The sequence below is a fragment of the Podarcis bocagei genome, assembly GCF_964188305.1.
Source record: "Podarcis bocagei genome assembly, chromosome: 7".
NCBI classification, from domain to species: Eukaryota; Metazoa; Chordata; class Lepidosauria; order Squamata; family Lacertidae; genus Podarcis; species Podarcis bocagei.
Genome location: NC_138132.1, coordinates 78,320,478 through 78,342,238, shown reverse-complemented (window position 1 = coordinate 78,342,238; position 21,761 = coordinate 78,320,478). Strand labels below are relative to the sequence as shown.

Genomic DNA, 21,761 nt, shown 5'->3' with positions numbered 1-21,761 from the left:
TCTGCTGCCCTTTGCATGTGGATTGCAGCATCTGGGCTTGATGAGGCATGGGACCCTCACCTGCTCCAAGACTACTGTGGCTGAGGAATCACACACCTCCTCCTAGAGCTAACGAGACCCACCTGTCCAGCTAGTGAGCTGGGCTTGTCGGCCTTTGCCTGCCTCAGCCTCCTAGAGCACCCTGCCTGCTGTTCCCTATGCCTCAGAATCTGCTGTGTTTGTCGAGACAGGGGCCCCTCTGGCTCTGGTGATGGGTCCTGCTGCTCTGGTTCCTGTGCACTGACTCCCATCCATCATCCTCCGCCACCCTGTAAGTACTTTCTACACCAACCTCCCCTTCCCCATCCCCAGGTTGCCCTGGTGTGTCCCAGTCCCAGCTACACCCCTTGCCAGGATCCTCTTCCTCCTTCCCATAGTCCTGCCAGTTCATGAAGCCCCAATTTGCCAGCCATGGGCAGTCACCATACAAGAACTCTCTTTCTCTGTGGCCTGTTCCACAAGCCACATTGCATCTGTTAACACAGAGAGCAAAACTGGGCAGGTATTGGATTTCTCCTGACCTTCTGCCTTGTCCTGGGCCTTTGCAGACCCTAGGAATCTCTGTGTTTGGTACTGATCTTTGCAGGCCCTATCCTAAGAGGCTTTGCTCTCGGCACTTCAGGTTGTGAACCCCTTAGGACCTGGCAGCCAGTTCCAATTAAGCCTCCCAGAATACCTTGCTGTAATCCTGTGGACTCCAGAGCCAATGCGCCATGTGGCAAAGGTGCTCAGTGCCGAGAGTTTGTGCAGCGCCCGTCCGATTTTTGTGTGCGTGCCGTCTGGTTGGTGTTCCAAGCCTGCGAGGTGAGGAGGACAGCAGTGGTTAAAGCAAGCAGCGCAGAATCTCCATTTGGGCCGGCTGCGCTCCCAATGCGGCCGGCCTGCCTCTTTCTCCCTTGGCCAGTTGATATATGGCATAAATTAGGCCTCTGAAGGGGGATACTGCATCCTTAAGAAGAAATATGTCCTCATTTTTCTTAAACACCGTTTGCACTGAGTGAAATGTTTAGAAGGGGACGCTGAGGGATAACTTTATTTCTTACCAGGGAGTTCAGAGCCGTTCAGTTAAGCTCATAAAACATTGGGAGTAAGGAAGCTGACAGGCTACCCGTGCATTAGAAAAAGCATTATTCATCCTGGGGGAAACTCACCCCATGCCGGAGCCAGGCATTTACCAATGGGGTGCTTTGGGGCCCTGGTTAATGAGTGCAGGAGAGAAGGGATCCGTGGTAATCTACCCACGGAGTAGGGCCACAGGCCATCCCGTCAATGAGAATACGGCTCAGAAATACCTTTATTAAGCCATTGAGGAGTCGTCCTCAGTTCAGCTACATGCAATGGCAGTGATTGCAAAAATGGAGGAGGATGGAGGAACAAGCCTCTCAAGAGATGATGCTGATGTTGTTGATGATGATTTTTACGGGGGGGAGGGAAAGTTCCAAAGTGACTTACAGGATATTAAAAAATGCCAAAACTATTCTCTACACATTTTAAATCCCGATTAATAGAATAGAAATGACTACAGGTGTGCCATTCAACACTAAGAAAGGGCAAACCCTACCCAGCTTCACTAAAATATAAGCATCAAAAACAGGCCATAAATCATATTACAGTGTACTCTACATTTCACCCCTTTCGATGTGGGGGCAGACAAGAATTAAAAGGGATGGTTTCAAGGCCTCAGTTGCTAGTTTATTGTTCCTCCTGTTTTGTCTTCCAGCGCTCCGTGCTTTTCAAGGCTCATATAGGCAGCTCAGGTGGTGATATGAGCCTTGAAAAGCCTGGGCCTTAAAATTAGCAAACAAGGCACTACTTTTTGTGCTTGGCATGTGGGGACAGAATAGGGCCTTCTTAGTGGCAGCACCCCAGATATGGAACTCTCTTCACTTGCAGCTATACCCTTGAAAAGCTTCCATCATCGCCTAAATATATTTTTGTTTGCCCAGATTGATCTGTTAGCTGCTGTGATCCTTAAATTTTTGATGCTGTCCTATCTTGTAGGTTTAATCATGCTTTGATATTGTTGGATGTCTGGCTGTATTTTCTTGTTTTTGCTTCTGCAGTTGTCTGCATTTTATCATTTATATTGTGTTTAATTTTGCTGGTGGGTTTGGGGAAACGACTTTGTGATCTTTCTCTTGATGGGCAAGCAGCGTACAAATATGTGAGGAAATAAACAAACACGCAAAATAAAGTGAATAAGTAGAGTTAAAAGAAGAAGTGGGAGGAAGCATCACTCTCCCAGCTTCCTTTGTCCGCTCTGTACACCTTTCAAGGAGGGAAAACCGTAAACATCCTCAGCACCTCACGATGAAGAGGGAGTTTCTTGGGTGCCAGAGGATGTTCTTGGGCTTTGTGCCCAAGGCTGCCCCATTTGCAGTGCCAGATGTATATAGTCCTCCACCATTTTTTTAAAAAATCCTAACAATCGCCCTGTCATGTAGGTTAGGCTGAGAGATTATGACCGGGCCAGAAATCACCCAGAGAGCTTCACAGCTAAGCGAGGGATTTGCTAAGTATACAAATTTAATAAATAATAATAACAGTCCAATACTCTAATTCAGCCTTCTCCAACTTGGTGCCTTCCAGATGTTTTGGACTACAACCCAGTGCTGGCCGGTGCTGGTGCTGATAGTTGTAGTCCAAAACATCTGGAAGGCACCAAGTTGAGGGAGGCTGCTCTAAGCCAAGGGTAGCCAATGTGCTTCCCTTCCAGATGTTGTTGGGCTGCATCTCCCATCACCCTTGGCTATTGACCCTGCTGCCTGGGACTTCAAGGAGACAGGAGCCCAACAGCATATCCATGTTGGTTGCTTCTGGTCTGACCATCACATAACATTTGTTGTCTGTATTGGGATGGTGTGCCTGTCCTACCAGCAACCTGTAGCAACCTTTGCTTTATTTTTAATATATATTTTGCTTTGCTTTGCTTTATTAGATTAGATTTATATACAGCCCTTCATCATAAGATCTCAGGGTGGTTCATACAAGGAAGGAGAATTTCAAGCTCCAGCAGAGAACAAAGGCACCCTTGAAGAAAGTAGTTTTAAAGGTGACATAGCACACCCACCACCGCCTTTTTCTTTTTTATGATGAAGCGTATGTTACCATTGGAGATACCTCTAGCCTTGATTCCTTCTTGGGAATCTGGTGGAATCGAATGTAGGCACCCTGGTAACACAAGCTGACACGGGGTCCCCTGTGGCTTGTCAGTCCAAGGTTACCAGCCTGAAGGTGCTGGCTTGGCAGACGGTGCAGAATGCCAGCCATAGAGACATCTTCCTTCCTTCCATCTATTTCACCCCACCCCCTGCCACCCATGCACACCCCACCCACCCATTTTTTATGCCAAAAGATTTAATATTTGTTTGAAATGAGAAATAGTCCTCAAATGAATTTGGAGAGTCGGGGAATTAATGTCAACTCCCCACCCCCTGCACCAATACACACACACACTTACTTTCCAGCTTCTCTTCTCTCCCCCCCTTTCAATTTCTGAAGCCTGCTGATTTGAATATTTATAAATATCAGTAAATTATTTATTGTAGCAATCTGCTGTGCCATTTCACCGATCACCGTTAACACTTTAGGGTTTTCTCTTTCGGAGAGATTGCAGCGCAAGAATTGGCGAGGGTGCCGGGTGAGGGGGACCTGAGGAGGGCATAGGAAAGCTGAGAATGTATCTGTGTGTGTACATGCAAAGTTGTGTCACACAGGGTGGAAGGATTGCTGTGTGTTGCCCAGAGTATGGAAGGGTCCTTTGTATTGCTGTGCATGTTACCAGCGTCAGAAAAGTTTTCCTCTGCTCTGCGTGTGTTTTATATGGGTCCAGCGGTCTTACAGAGAAAGACTTAAATAAGACTTTGAGGAGAATGGTCAGGGCTGTTGTCAAAAGATAATTAGAGGGCTATTCATATTTACTGTGTGACTATAGCGAAGCGATATTGTTATTGAACCCCAATTCTGCTCTCCAGAAATGCTAGGTTGTGCAACCATATAACTCCTAGCTTGCATGAATGATATTATTTTGTGAAATTTTGTTTTTGTTGGTCTGGATGGGTGTGTGAGGAAATGTGCAAAGAAATGAAGTTCTCCCCCTCCCTCCCCCAAATAAAACCTATTGGAAATCCTGCTTGGCAGGGGGTTTTCCTGCTTGGCAGGGGGTTGGACTCGATGGCCCTTGTGGTCTCTTCCAGCTCTATGATTTGTCTACCCCACTCTATTTCATGAGGCTACTTTCCTCTTAATACTATTTATTACTAGAACATATCTCATTTTTTAAAAGAAAAGTTTAGCAAAATTCTGCTGTCCATTCCAGGTCTTATGTGATTGCAGAATACACAGCCTCCAGTTCCCTCCTCCTTGTGTTTCTCATTTTTCAAACCAAAAAATTGCCTCTCTTTGGAGGAAACTGAAAGCCTCTCTTGCTCCTCCAGTCCCATGTGTCCAAGGTGAAGCGGCACCCATGTCCTTTCCAGTGCCCGTCCCCTGGGCATTGCTTGCCCTCCTTCCAGCCATGAAGAATTTGCGGTTCCAGTGGCCATGGACTCCGCTTAGCAGCGCCGCTGTGGAACTCTCCCAAGGTCAGGCGAAAGAGACAGCGTTCCACTAAGCCGAGGTCATCTCTTGAGCTAAAAGCAATAAAATGTTTTATTGATAAACTGGAGCGGCGGGGGGGAGGGACGGGTGTCAAAGCACACCAAGTCCACTTTTTTTGCACACCTCCCACCCATGGAATTGGACCCCGTCCCTCATGGTGTATTTCCGAGAGAGGGCTTGCAAAGGAAATACAGTAATATTTTTTTTTTAAAAAAACAGCCTCATCTGGCCTGTGTTGACCAAGGGAAATGGGTAGGTATGTTTGGGGCTGGTTTTGAGGAGAGTTGCTCCCTACTGTTTTTGCTGACTCATTTCAGAACCATGGGCCTTGAACCCAGGACCGTGTGGACTTCTTGTGGGACTGCTCTGGATTAGAACCCCACATTTGGAGGTGGAGAGGTGACAGTGGGAGGAAATCAAGTCATGGTTTTTCCCCCCCAAGTGGGCCATGACACTTATATCTGAAGTTTTAAAGTTCCATGAGGAATCTAAATGATGCAAATCGGGTTGGTTGGTTTTGCCTAGTTGTGCTTTCTGCTTCTCTGTCCCTTCTGCCCCCCTCAAAAAAAAAACACCCCCAAAAAACCAAAAACCAGAGATGCTCACCTCTTCATCCGGCTTCTGGTGTTTCACCCAAGCATTGGCCACATAGTCTTTGCCATCCCATGGTCCAGCAACTTGAAAACAAACAAAACTTAAAGCTGAGAAAGTGGTGATGCACAATCAGAGTGCCATTGTCAAATCCCACACCCCTTTTGTTGCTGCTGTTGCGTTTATGTACCATTGCTATAACACAGTCCCACGTGTGGTTTGCAAACATTGTTAAAAAGACAAGCCAAGGTTCAAAACACGAAAACCAATGATAAACGCTTCAAGGAATAGCATAGAAACAGGACCAACCCCACCCTGCAGCTCTCCAAGTCCTATCCTGGCTGCTGGGTGGTCTAGATGGCTTCTTGGTGTCTTTTGGCTTTGGGTGCATTTTGGCAACCTGCACCTACTTCAGTTGAAAAACGAGTACAGTTTCCAAACCCACAGGAGCACACGCACGCAAGCAAACAAGCTCCCCCCCCCCATCCACTCCCGTCTGCCTGGCCCGCCATTTCCTCCCTCAACCGCCCCAAACAATGTTGTGAATAATTGATCGGATGAAACCCTCACAGCTCCTGGAAAGCTGGCACGGCGGCTTCCCTCCTGAGCGCAGCTACTCAGCTGGGCTTAAAATTCTTCAATAAGAATACGAGAGGTCCATCTGTTCCTTTTTTCCACGCAGCCCTCTGAAGTGACAGTCCTCACAAGCCCCGCTTCCTTTCCCCACCCACCATTCCCTTCCACAACAGGGGTATCCTCAGCTGGGTTTGAGCAGCACCCCACTCCACTCTATACCCAGGAACGCCCTTCCTCTAGAGTCAAGAGTACCCCCCCCCCAGCCATCAGCTCTTGGTCCCTTAATCCACCTGCCCAACTCAGAGTCTCTTCCAGCACTTTTCTTTCCCAGTTTTTAAAAAATTACCTCTTCATCATTCTCCTGTCTCTCACCAACTCCTACTCACTAACTCTCAATTTACCTTCTTGCTGTGATTCTTTAGGGATGATAATAATAATAATAATAATAATAATAATAATAATAATAATAATAATAATAATAATAATAATATACTAGCAAGATCTTAAAACAGTAAAATAAGCAAGCTTCGCTTTCTCCGCCAGATAGGCATTGCCCAGAGTGTTTGGCTGAAGGCTATTTGTGCACTGTGCTTTCAGTACGGATGGTACATCGAGAAGAAAGCTGGATTCTGTGACCTGGATAGATGATTGCAAGTTAAGCACATTTGCACATATTTGCTTAATTTTGCATAATTTTGCATCTGCTAAATCCTGAAGAGGAGAAAGGAGCTGAGCAGGCCATTAAAGAACCTCTCCCCAATTGCTAGGAATGCTACATAGACACACAGCATTTTCGATTTTACCCAGAAGCTTTCAAGCCTACCTCCTTGGTCTTGAGGACTAGATACTTGCCTTTCTTTTACATATGGACACTTGAGATTTTCAACTGGCAGAATTATGAGCCCAACGCCAGACTTTTTTCTTGTGAGGAGCAATTGCTGAATAATACTGAGCTCAAAGCATGCTGCTCAATCCATACTCATGGGCATTTGTGCTCAAAGTTTACCCTACTGCCTTGCATAGCTTGTTTAGTGCAATTTCCACTGTTGCATTTCCTGGCTCATTTCTGCTACTACCATGAGGACTAGATGGCTGCTTTTCATTTAAAATGCAGTTGGGAGTTCTCGTGGTTTCCCCAGGTTTGCAAGTTCCTGAGTCCTGTTTCTTTCTCCCCCTCTTCAGGCTCTCAGCTGCTCTAAGCGGGAGGGGGCCATCTTTCTGCCTGCCACGCCACACGGGTGTAAACTTTTCAGCTGCATTGTTTTCACAGGAAGCATTCAGTGTAAATACAGCATGTGGGAGAGTTTGTCCTGGGCAGAGATGAAAAAGTCTCTGTGACAGGCATGGGTTATAAACTGCTTCCTTGGATTGATGTGAAATCAAAACATTTCTTTTCGGGAGAAGAAAATCATAGGGGATGTTTACTTAGCCTGGGATCTTTCGCAAGGCACTAAATGTAGAACTGAGGCTGGTGCGGAGTTCGTGGGGGTGGGGGCTAGGCTGCTTTGGTCCCAGGAATGCCTTTTCTGCATCAACTGCCCTTCAGACTTTGCACATACTACATGCTAAAACAGATTCTGCAGCAGGACAGAGAAGTAAAGAACATAATATCAGGCCAGTGGTCCATCTAATCCGGCATCCTGTTCTCACAGTGGCCCACCAGGTGCCCTTAAGAAGCTGACAAGCAGGACCTAAGTGCAAAAGCACTCTCCTCCTGTGGTTTCCAGTATTCAGAGACAAACTGCCTCCAAGAGTGGAGACAGAACATTGCCACTGTGGCTAGCAGCAACCGACTGCCTTATCCTCCAGAAATTTGTCTAATCCCCTTTTAAGGCAGAGGGAGATATAATGTGTTGCCCTTCTTCATGTGTCAGATAGAGGATGCCATAAGAGTTTTATTTTTATCTGTTTAAAAAAAGGGAGGGGGAGATGCCTGCAAATAGAAAACTAGCCCATCAGTGTTGAAAGTGCCCCTATTGGCCTCCCACTGTCAAAATGGCAGCACCAGCAACCGTCTCGCCAGACTGAGGATTGCAAAAAGCGAAAAGCAGGTTTTCCATGTGGGAAAAGGGCTAGAAAGCAGCTCCGCCCTTGGATTGTTAGCTCTTTGCATCACCATTCTGCTATTTCAACCGGTGGGAAAATTTGATCAAAGGAAGGAGCAGCGAGTTAAATTAGCTACAGTTGAAGTAAGCGCCCATGTATAACTGCATTTGTGTGTATCCTTGCCCAAGTACCTCTGTCACTCCTCCCTCTGTTGCCTCCTTTGCTACTAAATTTTAGATAGTAAGCCCCTAGGGGGTTCGGTACTTAAATAAAAATTAGCAGATTTTAAAATTATTATTTCATAGAACCATAGAATTGGAAGGGACCACAAGGGCCATCTAGTCCAACCCCCTGCAATACAGGAATCTGTTGCCCAACACAGGGCAACCCTGAGATTAAAAGACTCGTCCTCTGCCAATTCCTAAGGTGCCCTGCACTTTGATGGCAGAGCTGTGAGGAGCTGGTCAAGATGCCTAAGCCTCAGAGAAGTGCCTTTTAAAAATCCCCTCATCTTTTGGAGCTGCAAAACATTTGCGGTTCTCCCTCCTCTGTTGAAGTCTCAGTGTTTCTTAAATACCAGTTGCTGAAAGTGGTAGGAGGGGAGAGTGGTGCTTGTGTGCTTCCTCTTGGGGCATGCGGTTGTGAGAACAGAGTGCAGGAGTAGATGGGCCACTGGCCTGATCCAGCTGCAGGGCTCTTCGATAGGCCAGGAGGTGAACCATGTCTGTGGGATATTCCACATCCTCGCAGCAATATTCCTCCCCCACCCTGCTGCCCACCATCCCTTTCCTTTAGATAAATATTTATAGAATCGTTTTGCCATCTCTACGTGTCTTTGGCTTCTTCCTTCTGGGATGACGGGACTGTCCCTCATCCCGAGGAAGTTGTGGAAGGGTGGAAACGGATGAAGGAGGGGCGGTGGACAGAGAGAGTTGGAGAGATGTCCGTTTGTGCTGAGGCCAGGAGGGGGCTTTCTTTCGGGGGGCCGCTGATAGGATCTGACACCTCAATGCCTCCAGCAGGCTGAGGAAGGCCTGTCCTGTAGAAAAGATCTGTGCTGGACCTTGGTGTGTGTTGCAGAAGCGCTCTCTCTCCCTGTGCTGAATCATCAGTGGCCTGATGGCTTGCCTGGGAGGCTGCTGTCCAACCCTTTTTCCTTCAGCTACGTTCCCCAAGCCATCTTTTCTCCAAAGCATATGGGTGCACCCCTCCTCCCCGTTTAAAACAGTGCCCTCCCCTCTTGAGAGCTTTGGCTGATCTGTTTAGCAGAGCTGGTTTTGATGCTCCGTTCCACCCACCTTAACCTCATTTGATCCTCCAACTTAGGTGTAGCTGAGGGCAGGACTCTGCCCTGAGTTTAACAGGCCTTGGTTGAGCTTTCCGGATCAGGTGGGGCCAGGGAAGCACAGTGACGAAACAGCGACCTGGATTCCCCTGAGCCAGCATGACACAGGAGGGTGTGAGAGTGAGAGCGCACGTGTTTGTGTGTCACTGGAGCCTCGATGTATTGGGGTGTGTACATGGTGTGTGCTCTCCTGGGAGTACATGGGTGGGTGTGTCAATAGCACAGGTGCGTGTCTTTTTTGTTTTGCTATTATCTGGGAATCGCATATTTGTGGGTGAGAGGAACAAAGGGAGAAGGGCGATTCAGGTTTTTTGCATGGATTGCAGACCTCCCACCTTGAGCCAAGAGGCTTTTAGCAACTTGGATCTTGCTCCTTGCTGCTCAGGGGGAAAAAACATCTGATCACCTGCCTTTGCCTGAGCTCTGTCTGGCTTTGACCTCAAAGCCCATGAAAAAATGTGGCAATTTAATGGGGTATGGACTGAACGCTGTACATAGAAAGACCCAGGCTATGCTGTCCTCTGCTCCCCAAAAAAGAGCAAAAAAGAGGAGCAATTTCCTGGATATGCCCAAAGCAACTGAACAACACCTAAAATGTGTTGCAGGGCCCATCCTAGGTCATCGCCACCTGGGCCTCATCATAAATGGGCTGTTCAAGATGCAGGAGCTGCTAAGGCCTTTGGCATTCAGATCCAGAAGAGCTGTGGGTGCCGCTGTCTTGTTTCCCTCGCCTAGGAAGGCTCTATGGGGGGGGTGGCATCTTCTCCTCCCTGGCCATGGTTTCCTGGGCGGCTTGTGGCCGATTTTGTTTCTCTTCTGCTGCTCTTGGCAGGAGAGCGTGCCCAGAGCTGTCAGCCGCTAATGTTAAGCAGCCACACGCTGGCTGTCGGGGGAAGAGAGAGAGTCTAAAGTTTCAGGCTGTTTGCGTTGGACTGTCAGGCTGGAGGATTAGGGGGATGTCACAACGGCTCCCGGGCACGTCGCTGGGGGTCTGATAGATCACAACCTCCTTCTGTGTTTCGGGGCCTCAAACCAGAGTCATTCATTTTTATCGGGACGGGGGGAGGGAGAATGCAAGAGACCCAGAAGCTTTTTTACAAGCAGCAAGGGAAATCTTGCTCTTTGGGAGCATGTTGAAAGCATCTTTCTCATCCTTCCCCCCCCCCCCATGAATCTGTTTTTGCAGCTGGGCAGAGCTAGGTACCGAGTGAGGGAAGAGCAGGTAAAATAGCGGGAGAGGAAGAGAGAAGGGGGGTTCTTCTGAGCAGTGAATAGAAACCCTGTCCAAAGGAGAATCTACTTTGGTTTCTCCAACCCACAGCTCACCAAGGGTCGGTTCCTGCAATGTGTCAGCAACCTCCTCCATGCTCAGCAACGAGCCTGTTGCGTGTGAGCCTTATTGCATTGCTGACTCCTGCTGTTAGGAGACGGACAGGCTGTCTTGCCGTGAGCCACCGTGCTGCAAAAGCTTCAGGCTCTGGGGCAATCGCTGTGCCAAGCACACGACTCAAACGGCTGCCTGGACCCTTCCTGAGAGAGGCACTGACACAAGTGAGGGGTGTGGACCTAGGTCTCTGTCTCTTCATCTCACCCCAACATCAGGGGAGGGGAGGCTGCATCCTTAAGCTGCTGTGGGGTGGGGTGTCTCGTCCTTTTCTAAAGCCACACCGCTGCTGTAGCAGTTGTGGGAAGCTCATGCTATCGGTTTGATAGCCAGTGGACTATAAATTCTCCCCTCCTGTGCTCCCTTCTGAAAGTGTTGCAAACCAAAACTGTCTTAGGCATGAGGATGCAACCTCAATGATGTAAAGATAAAAAGGCAGCTGTGTTGATCCATAAGAGAAAAAACGACAACAACTCCAGTTTCTATTGTTAGGCAATACCTTTATGAGGACCAACCAAAGTGTCACAAAATGGGAAGCAAACCCTTCCTCAGGCTCAGGTGTTACACAGAACAGGGAGTGCCTGAGATGAGGAGGGGGGGGGACTTTTAAACGTACAATATTTGGGCTGGATGTTATAACCACTGAATGGGCTTGGGTTCCGTTTTAAGATGGTGATTGGAGCCTGACTAGAGTAAGTCTCTGCTGAGATGCCAGCAATATTAGGTTATGGTGAGGTTTCTGGCTGCTACCCATTTTTTGAAAACGTAAAGCGCAGCTGTTACACCCAAATCTGCCTCATACCATGAGTGAAACCTAGGGATTCCTCATCAGCAAGAGAAGAGAAACCCAAAACAAAACGAACAAGGCAGACCATATTAGCAAAGCCAAAAATTTGTCTAATTAAAACTTTTGAATTTCATGGGACTCATAGACTGTGGAAGTAGGACTCACCCAAGACTAACCCGAGAGCCTTAGTTGAGCGGGGGATTGTGAGTGTGGCTTCCTCATGCCCAGAGCTCATGCTCTAACCACCTTGCCACACAGCTGCTCAAGCAAATGCTCCAGGAATCTGCTCAACTCACTGTGGGATTGTGGAAAGGTGGTCAGTGTGGTGTAACAGGCAGAGCATTAGACCAGGAAGATATGAGTTCAAATCACTGCTAAATCAGCCATAAAGCTCACTGAGTGGCACCGGGCCCATCATGATCTCCACAGCTAGCCTACCTCACAGGGTCATTGTGACAGTGAAAGGGAGGGAGCCCCTGAGCTCCTTACAGGAAGCACAGAATGTAAATAATGGAGAAACTGCTAATTTGCTTGTGTGGATTTGCTTTGGGATGAAGCCAGTTGTGATTTAGTCCACTTGTTTATTCTTCTTTCGGTTATTTGAATGGTATTCAAACTTGCTATGGATGCATTGGAGACTACCCCACCCTCTAACTGTCTCGCTTTCTCTCTCTCTTTTCGTTTTTTCCCTCCAGCTGAAAGAACTATATGCACTGACAGAACCTCAGGTAACCCCAAGATGGCTGCCAAGCGCAAAGGTGGCTTGAAGCTGAACGCGATCTGTGCTAAGCTCAGCCGCCAGGTCGTTGTTGACCACAAGGGACCCGAGCGGGCGCATGCCGAAAAGCCTCTCCTGGGTCGGGAGAGCGCTGGTGGGGGCACCCTCACCACCGCAAAGGATATCGCCCGGCCTGGGGCCAAGGAACTGGGCCCAGAGTTCCCCGAGGGGGTCGACCGCGTGCAGAAGATTGAGGAGGACAAGCGAAGGGAAGTGATTGAAAAGTGGGTCAACGGGGAGTACAGCGAAGACTCCTTGCTGGGGCGCATCGAGAACAAGGAACCGAGGGGCTCCGAGGGCGCTGAGGTGCCCCCCGAAGGTGTGTATATGGTACAGCCCAAGGGGTGCAGTGATGAAGAGGACAACGTGGATGAGGCCGAGCCCCTGAGGGGACCCCAAGATGGGAGCAGCTTCCTGGATGAACGGGATTCGGATGGGCCTCCCTCGAAGGACGAAAGCTTCCGGGGTCCCAGCAGTGAGGTGGTCTCCAAGCTAGGTGGAGGAGCTGCCTCAGGTAAGACTGCCTAGGCTGGCATCTCTGTTAGGCTCTTTCTTGGGCACTGAAAAACCGGTTCGTTTGCTGGATGGATCCGGGGTCTGTTTGATCATCCTAACAAAATTCTACCCAGCTGTTACTGGGTTGGTGACTCTTTTTTTGGGGGGGGGGGAGCATTTCCTGTTGCGTGCAGCTTGGCTTACTTACACAACTTGTCTACAGGTATTGCTCTGTAAGTCCCTCTTGCAGATCCCTGCACACAGCATTCTGTATTCTGGACTCCGGTGGGTGGGATGGCATGAGGGGCTGACCTAGGTACCTTTTTATCCCCTTCAACAATGAGCAGCATATTCCCTGTGTCAAAGGATGCCTAGGCAGTCCCTGAACCCCACATTGTGGGCTAGCCCCAACACTCCGTTTAAAAGCAAAATGCAATTAGTTCTATTTTAAAAAGGGATTTTGAAATGTGACTAATCTATTGTAGTAGCCACTTAAAACAATCAATGGTACCTTGAACATTTATAATAAATGAAGACAATCCCCATACACATATATATATATGCTTATTAATATATATAATTTAGTAGGCTAAAATAACAATAAGTATTATTTCAACTTATTTAAAATATTAATTGCAGCTACTCAGTTTTACAGTGCAACTCTATATATGCCCACTTGAAATTAAGCCCCGTCAAGTGCTAACTGTCCCTAGTCCCAAGTGAGTGCAAGATTGTACCTAACCATCTAAAAAAAAGTATAAAATGGTGAGTTAAATGAAACGCCATCGATAACAACATACAACTGCAGCTTCAGCACCATCGCCAGAACTCCTGAAGAAAATCAGAATATATTCCCTTCCTTCTTTCTGCTTTATTGTCTGTGTGTGCGCTTGCAGATGTGTTCAACCAGCTTCGCAGAACATTGCTACGGCACATACCATGAAAAGAGTGCTGGCTTAGTGCTTGTGCTCATGTGTGCTTGCACAAGTGTGTGTCTGAGTGGGCCCTTGGCCCCTCTGACACAGCCGCCAGGCCCTCCGTCTCCCCCTTCCAGCCCACCCCCCACAATTGCTTCCCCTCTTCCCTCGAAGGGGAGAGAAAGGAATGAAGACAGGGACATGGAACACAGAGCTCAGCTGAGCGGGGTGATGTGCTGGCAGAACAGAGAAGCGGCTTCTTTCCCTCGGCCTTCCCCTCTAGAGGAATTTTGGTCGCCACTGGCTCAGCGACAAAACAGCAGCCGCTCCTTCTGTGACACCTCTGCCTGCCACCGCTCAGGCCTGCCTGGCGGACACATTAGCATGAACGAGACTTCTCTCTTTTCCCAGCTCTTCCTACCCTGGGAGCTGTTCTACGGCGAGTTTAATTTCCCTTCCTTTTTTTAAATTGTTGCCTTCCTTGTTGTTTTTATTTATCTACCTTATGCATGTGCTTTTTTTCCAAACTCTTCCCGGGACAAAATACCTTCCCAAGGCGGTTTTCAATATTACCATTGCTGTTGTTACTATTATTACCGCTTAACATCGCTTGCTTACATCTCCGGGGAATGTGTGCTTTTGGCTATTATGTATGGAATGAGGGGGAAGGAGGGGAGTTACGTTATGGTTTGCAATTCCGTAAAATCCATAAACAAATCTTAAACCATCATAATCATTGTCAGTTTGTTACCTGCCCTTCCCCACTAGGTCACGGGCCAGGTTTCAACGATTTAAGCATTAAAGATAGTTTAAAACAAATTATTATTGTAGCAATAGTGTGTGTCTTGAAAATACATAAGTGGTGCCTTGGTTAAAGAACAGCCCTGTTTACAAATTATTTGGTTTATGAACTCCGCAAAACCGGAAGTAGTGTCCCGGTTTGCAAACTTTACCTTGGTCTACAAATGAAAATCGAACGGTGGAAAGGCACCAGCGGTGGGAGGCCTCATTAGGGAAAGCGCTTCTCAGTTTAAGAATGGTTTCAGTTTAAGAACAGACTTCTGGAACGGATTAAGTTCATAAACCGAGGTACGACTCTATATATTTCAGGTGTCAAGAGGTATGTCCTCAGTGTACGGTGGAAATTATATAATGAAGGTGCAAGGCACAGCTCTGTACAGAGGGAATTCTACAAGCTAGGAGCTTCCTTGGAGAATGCCTTTTTTTCCTCTGAGGCCATCCCACCCCAAACCCCAAACTTTTTAGGACGGTGGGACTACCAAAAAGTCCCCCTCTGCTGATCTTAATGCAATAATTGGCCATTGTTCTGCTAGGGGGCTATTCGTTTTCGCTCTTTCTTTCAGCCTGTGTGCATTCTCTCTCCCCAGCCCCACCTTCCTTGACTTTCTTTAGTCTACTTTTTCGTTAAGAAAGCAAGAATTTATTGCTTTGGGGGGAAGCGGGGGGGGGGACCTCTCTGCAGACCTCACCCATAGTAGGGAAAGTTCCACTCGCTTCCTGGAGAGCTGGCAAAATGCCCCATTATTCAAACTCTGGTGGTTGTTATCTGAACTCACTATGCTCTCTGCCCAGACTTTGCAATCTAGATAAAGTGGAAAAGGTAAAAGGATGCAGTTTAACAAGGAAGAGGGAGAGGTTTTTGTGTGTGCAAAAGTACCTTAACCGGCAACTGTGAGGAGATGGGGTTGTGTCTGCCTAAGTCTTACTCAGAGCAGACCCAACTGAAATTAATTACATTATTTTATTTATTTTTAAGATTTCTTACCCATCTTTCACCGTAAGGTCCTGGGGGCAGGTTCTAACAATATAATATGTGGTTTATATATACATATATAAAAATGCAGATGAAATAGTTACAACTATAAAAGCAAGCCAAACTCTTCCAGCCAGAACAGAACAGTATAAATTCAGCAAAACAGAATATCTTAACAGTGTAAAGAGGGGTGTCTTCAGCTGTGCAGGAGAGGCTGTGTACACACCATACATTTAAAGTATATGTCTTTCTCTAAAGAATCCTGGGAACTGTAGTTGGTTTAAGATGTCGGGAATTGCAGCTCAGTGGGAGGAGGGTGAACTACAGCTCCCAAGATCCTTTGGGAGAAGTTGTGTGCTTTAAATGTAGGAAGTGTATGCAGCCCAAGATGCCTGACGTTTTTTCGTGGGGAGGGAGTTCCACAGTTTATGGACTGCTCTGCCACAAAGAAAGCCCTCCACCTCCCAGCCCCCCAACCACCCCCAATTTTGAGGAACTGCCAAGAGGGACCCCTTTTCCAGCCTTAACAGTAGAGAGGGTCTGTAGGGATAGAGGCGGTCTTTCATATAGGGCTGGAAAGGGAACAATTGTTGATGAATGTGTGCAAAGCAAGGGGAGCAAAAAAAAAAGAAATTTAAGATTTCGTTATGACCATCAAATGGACCAGACTGACTGCAGATTACCCAGTCCTGCCTGGCTGGGCCCCACAGAATTATGGGTGCTGTTGTAGGCCAGTTCCATACAATCCAATTAAACCCAGTGCAGGACTTTAAACATCACCACAACCACACAGAGCCACAGATTCCCACTGCCCCTCCAGCAGAGAGCACAGTGTTTGTACCAGGACACAACGAGGGCCTGAGAGGTTTATGGGGAACTTTAAACAGTTGTGATATAGGAGCTTTTGTTCTGGGAAGATTCTGAAATCGAGGCAGGGGTGGCTGGCAGGAAGGTAGAGACTAAATATGGGGCTCCAAACCCCACCATCACCCCGTCGGTGGCAAAAAGATAAGAGGTGACCATTTATAGGGAGCTATGGGAAAGCTTTCCAAAAGAAGTGGATGTGTAAAAAAGCTAGCTTCGAGCACAGGGAGATTCAAGATTGAGTTACCAGTACTCCTGCAACCCCCAAAAAAGAAATAGAGAATATGAGAGAGAGAGAGAGAGAGAGAGAGAGAGAGAGAGAGAGAGAGAGAGAGAAGGGCATCTTCAAATGAAGTCTAAACTCCCATTCAGGTTTAATAACTTTGCTCGACACTTTGCCCTCTTTCCCACATCTCGACAAGCCCCCCTGATCTCGCCAATCCATCAAAGTTTCTCCCTTTTGTGTATGTGGGCCCCAACTTCCCCACCCCCACCCCGCGCTCCCCCTTAATAACGCAACCGAAACTCATCTCTGTTCATCTGTCCCTTCCCTCTTCTCCAGCCTTCGCGAGTTCAGTGGCAACGCGCATAATTATGCATATAAGATATAAACAGAGCTGTTTAATTATCCTTCGCCACATCAGTGACAGAGTAATTAACAAACATTGCAAGATCAATGAGGAAAAGTGTGACCTTCAGTTTCCTTTGATAGGAAAAGCCCTTGTCTGTCGCCAGCACAAGGTGATTGAGCCCGGACTCAGTGCTTAAGTTTGTTTTAATTTTCCCCCGCCGCCCCTCCCCAGTCCAGCTCCTTTGGTTGCCTTTCCTGTTTGCAGAGGCACCCAAAAAAATATACAGTTATGGGGAACGGGGAATACTTATGGGAACGCATAGCTGAGCCTCCCAGCCCACAGGGAGTTAAACGGCACCATCTGGCAGGGTTATTTCCCACCACATGGCACCTTTTCCAAAGCCTGGATTGACAAAGGTTCCCACCCAGATTGTGTGCCACCTTCTAGGTGAGCAAGCAGGGAGGGAAATTCACTGCAGATCAGCTGATCGACAGCACTCAGCCGTGAGAGCCGAATATGGATCCTTCGTATGCAGAGGCGCTGAGTACCAGGCACCAGGGGACACATAGCAGCAGGTGGCTTCCGCCGCAGATCTCCTTGGCGGTGAGGGCGTCTGCAGCAGGCAGGCTGCTGGATCCGACAGACCTTTGGCCTGACCTGGCAAAGTCCGCCCGCTGTTTTGACAATAATAGCAGGCAATGCTGTGCAAAGCGGCTGCACGAATCCTCACTCCCAGTTTGGCCGGTGTTTCTGTGTGCAGTTTTGTTCCTTGTTTTGCTTCCACCTTCCATGTTACTCAGAGCAGCTGGCGCATGGTTTCCATGGGGCCTCCCATCTAGGCAGCATTCAGGGCTGAGCCGATTTTGCTTCAGCATCTTGCAGCTTCAAACCCCCAATTCTGGAGAGGGAGATATGCACAGCTTTCCATACCCTAGTTTTAAGTAGCAACTCGAGGGGCAGCTGGCATGGTGCATCCCAGATGTTTGCAACCCAGGAAGCTGCCTTAGACTGAGTCAGGCCATTGGTCCATCTAGCTAAATATTGTCTACCCTGGCTGACAGTGGCTCTCTGAGATTTCAGACGTGGCCCTTCTTGGAGATGCCAGGGATTGAACCCAGGACCTTCTGCGTGCAAAGGAGGTGCCTCACCCATGTGGTTGTTGGATTGCAACTCCAATCAGCCCCAGCCACCATGACCAGGGGTCAGGCACAGTGCTTGGTAGGACCAGAGGATGCTAGCTGATACTGACCTATGGTTCACCTAGCTCAGCAATTCTCTAGGAATGGATGAATCTGTGTATTTTGTTATCTCCCAGTGTCTTTTTTTCTTTCTTTTCCAAATCGTAAATTCAGTTCACCTTTCCTCAGTGACTGGCTTTCTTTTTCTTTTTACAAAAAATCCTCATGAAAATTCGCCAGCGTTTCTACTGAACACACTTTTGTATGCAGTTTTGCAAGCCATTTTTGTATGGGGTTTTCAGTAACAGATGCATCTTTATGCACACCTTTCCCTAGCATGTGCATCTTTGTGCCCATTATTAGGTTGGAGAAAGGCATTGCAAAATTCAGAGAAATGCAAAATTTGAAAAATAGCTGGGTTTCTCTTTGTGTTTGGTTCGAGAAGTGCGGGTTTAGGTAGCTTCTCATTCAGATGCAAACAAAGTTGAATTCCTCGCCCATCTCTAGTCTACACTGACTGGCAGCAGCTCTTCAGAAAAATTAGGGAGAGAATAGCATCCCTGAACACACTCTTTGCGTGTAATTGTAAGAGAGAAACTATGAAACTGATTTGCACAGTTGAAACTTGTGTCTGGCGTTCTGCAAGTAGATAAAAGCAGAGGTTTGTTTCCATAGATTGTTGAAACATTATTTCTCTTATTGCTGTTGTGAGCTACCTTTAAAGTTTCCCTTGGTTATGGAGAAGTTACATACAACTATTAAATCATACCAGACATTTGGTTGGAACTTTTAGGCTCCACGGTGAGCTACCCCCAACTGTTTACGCAACACAAAAAAAGTCTCCCTTGGACACAGAAAGCAGGATCATAAAGAAAGAGTTGCCAATTTACCGTATTTTTTGCACCATAACACTCACTTTTTTCCTCCTAGAAAGTAAGGGGAAATGTCTGTAATGGAGGAAATGCCTATGGGTGGCATGCCTACGGATTTCCCTCCTCTAAAAACTACGTGTGTGTTATGGTCGGGTGCGTGTTATAGAGCGAAAAATACGGTATTTATTGAGAGCATTTGGACCCCCCTTCTTTGGCTAAAAAGGTTTCTGGAGTGGCTAACTTACATTCAATTAAAATAAGACAGTCCTCTGCCCACACAGGCTTACAATCTAAGACAAGCAAGGGGAAAGTGGCAAGGAGGGAAGAGGGGGCGGGGAAACAAATTCAGGGACCAATTCTTAAACAGTTGTCTCTTAAACAGTTGTTCTTATAATGGTCAGCTTACATCAATCAGGTGTAGGAGGATCTTCTGGCAAAGCTCATGGAATGAGCTCTGCTTCCCATCTCTTCTGCTGGTGGAATGGGTCAGATGCTGGTAAAATATATGTTTAGAGCATCTTCCTTCTCTGTTTTGACTCCACACCTACCTGGAGGCCCCTTCAGGCACATTCATGATGGTTCGTACTCACGATGCCTTCAATGCTCCATTGTGCCTGCAAAGTTTTGGAGGCATTCACACTGTTTTGGCACATAGGCTATAACTTCCTGCTGAAATCGCGTCACTTTTCATACCAGATATGCTCAGTGGTGATGTCCTGCTTTTGTTACACCATAGCTCCCTCTGGACAGCTATAACGCAGTAGCACTGAAGAGTCATGCACTAAGATAGTGTCAAGAACAGATTGCAGGACACATCCTCAAATAAAACACCAGCCGTGTGTATGTATGTATGTGTGTGTGTGATCGTGATCTATAGTTTCCTGAGAAGCCTCTCATCCCATCTGCATACACAGGCTTGCCTTGTCCTCTGTCTCTCACTGCCCAACCTTTGTGCAGATTTCATCACTCTGCTTTTTCGTGGTTTATCCAGATTCTATATATTGCATTATTTGTGGAGCATGTTGTTGCTCCTTTCTAGTTTTTGAACGGTTTTTAAATGGATGTGAATGGATGCAGAATAGAACTGTTCTAAAACATCTTTGCACAAGGCAGGGTTCTTCCCTTCCCCAGCCTCCCCTCTCTTTTCTTTTCCACAACAAGGGAACTCTTTCAGAAGCCCTGGGTGTGATTGGTAGCCAAGGTTCTTCTAGTCTTACTGCGAAGGAATGAGCCCCAGGTGCCCTTGCTGAGTCTTGTTTTGCTTAAGGCTGGTGGCAAATTAAGAGAACTGCTGGGTTTTAATATTTCAAAGAACCAGATCACTGGTAGTTTGGGACACGGGTAGTTGGATATGCTCATGATCTTCTTGGCATCTTGTGCATCTCCACATGAACCCTGAAACCTGCACTGGAGAATCTAATCTAGCCTTTGCCAACCTGGTGTTTTCCAGCTGTTTTTGAACGACAACTCCTTTCAGCCCCAGCTGAGTGGTAGTCCAAAGGAGCTGTGGGGCACCTGGTTGGCAAAGGCTGGCCAAATTTATTGGGACTGAGACCTATGGAGACTTTGGTCACAACCACACCATGCATTTAAAGCAAATGACTTTCCCCAAAGAATCCTGGGAACTGTAGTTTGCAATAGGTGTTGGGGATTGTAGCTCTGTGGTGGGCCAACTACAGTTCCTAGGGTTCCTTCGGGGAAAGCTGTGTGGTGTGGATGTGACCTTTAACACAGTCAGCTTTTTTCTCCCTCCTGCTTTGCTAAATATCCAGCCTTTCTGAAGAGCCCTGGAGAACTCTGTAAAGCTGACTCACTATTCATTGACTGGCTTAATAAAGGTACTGCCCTGCTATGTATTTTGGAATTTTTCTTATGGAGCAACACAGGAAAAAAAACACATATTCTTTGCTTGCAGAGAGTTCTATGTATGCATACAAGGCCAGCAAGCACTTGGGATCAGAACTATGCCCAACAACCTATGCCCCAAACTATCAATGATGCCACCTGCTTTATCAAATCCCTCCCTTCTTGGGCAAGGTCTCCGTCCAGACTCACCCCCCATCCCACCCAATTTTTCTGGTTAGAATAGAAAACGATGTGCTGTGTTTGGGACACCCTCCCCGTCCCCCCCAAAGTCCAGACCTTCTCTTCCATTTGGGTGTTTTACTTTCCCCTCCATATATAGTGTGTTGCTGTGAGCTATTTTTAGTCCCTTTCGGGACGCTTCCTTTTTTTCTTTTCCTTTTTTTCTTTTGCTAATTCGGGATCCTTTTGCGATAGCAGAGCTGCTCTGAGCCAGCCACAAGCACCTTCAGATCTCTGCTCTTTGGGGAATGCCCACAAATGGTCAGCAACAGAATCAGAGGGAGGGGGGACCCCATTTGGATCCCCTCTCCTCCTACAGGAGCACAGAGTACGACCCTCCAGGAAATTCCAGCAAGAGTCCCAAAAGCCCAGGGAGGACGTTAAGGCTACCATACATCTAAAACATGTTCTCCCACTCCCTGAAAAAGAAAAAAGGATTCCTGAGAAGTATGTTTTAGCCCCTTGGAGAACTACAATCCCCTTAGCAAACTGCAGGTCCCAGGGTTCTGTGGGGGAGGCATATGTGCTTGAAATAGTTGCTTTCCACTTGCTCTCAAATTCCCAGTGATGCAGAAAAGAGCCCCCCTGCACCCCACTTTTCCAGCCTCCGTCTGGGTCACCCTTTGAGGTGGTGGATCTTTGCATGTTCTGACTGAGGCCCCTTGCAAAAAGGATTCTTTTGAGCAATGGCACCACCCTAAAGAAATAATCAAAAAATCATTGAGTACACAGAGAGAGAGGGGGGGGGAGGGAGAGAAGGAGAAAGTTCTTTTCTGTTCCCCTGCCCACCTGCCACTGCAAACTTCCAAGGGAGCTGTTAAAACCGGTAATAGTTTAATTTCCCTTTTGGATTCCCTCT

The 21,761-nt window shown here is 47.4% G+C and overlaps 1 protein-coding gene across 10 annotated transcripts in view; it reads left to right on the top strand.

Moving 5' to 3' along the window:
- Positions 1–21,761, top strand: part of CASZ1 (castor zinc finger 1) — a 460,564-nt gene that overhangs the window by 381,628 nt on the left and 57,175 nt on the right. For 5 of the 10 annotated variants that reach the window (XM_081202878.1, XM_081202882.1, XM_081202880.1 and 2 more), the window contains one exon: positions 12,063–12,659. In XM_081202878.1, the coding sequence (XP_081059004.1) occupies positions 12,063–12,659 (597 nt within the window). Of the gene's footprint in view, positions 1–213; positions 844–12,062; positions 12,660–21,761 lie in introns of those variants that run through there. The other 5 variants (XM_081202876.1, XM_081202875.1, XM_081202881.1 and 2 more) reach the window with 4 other exon arrangements.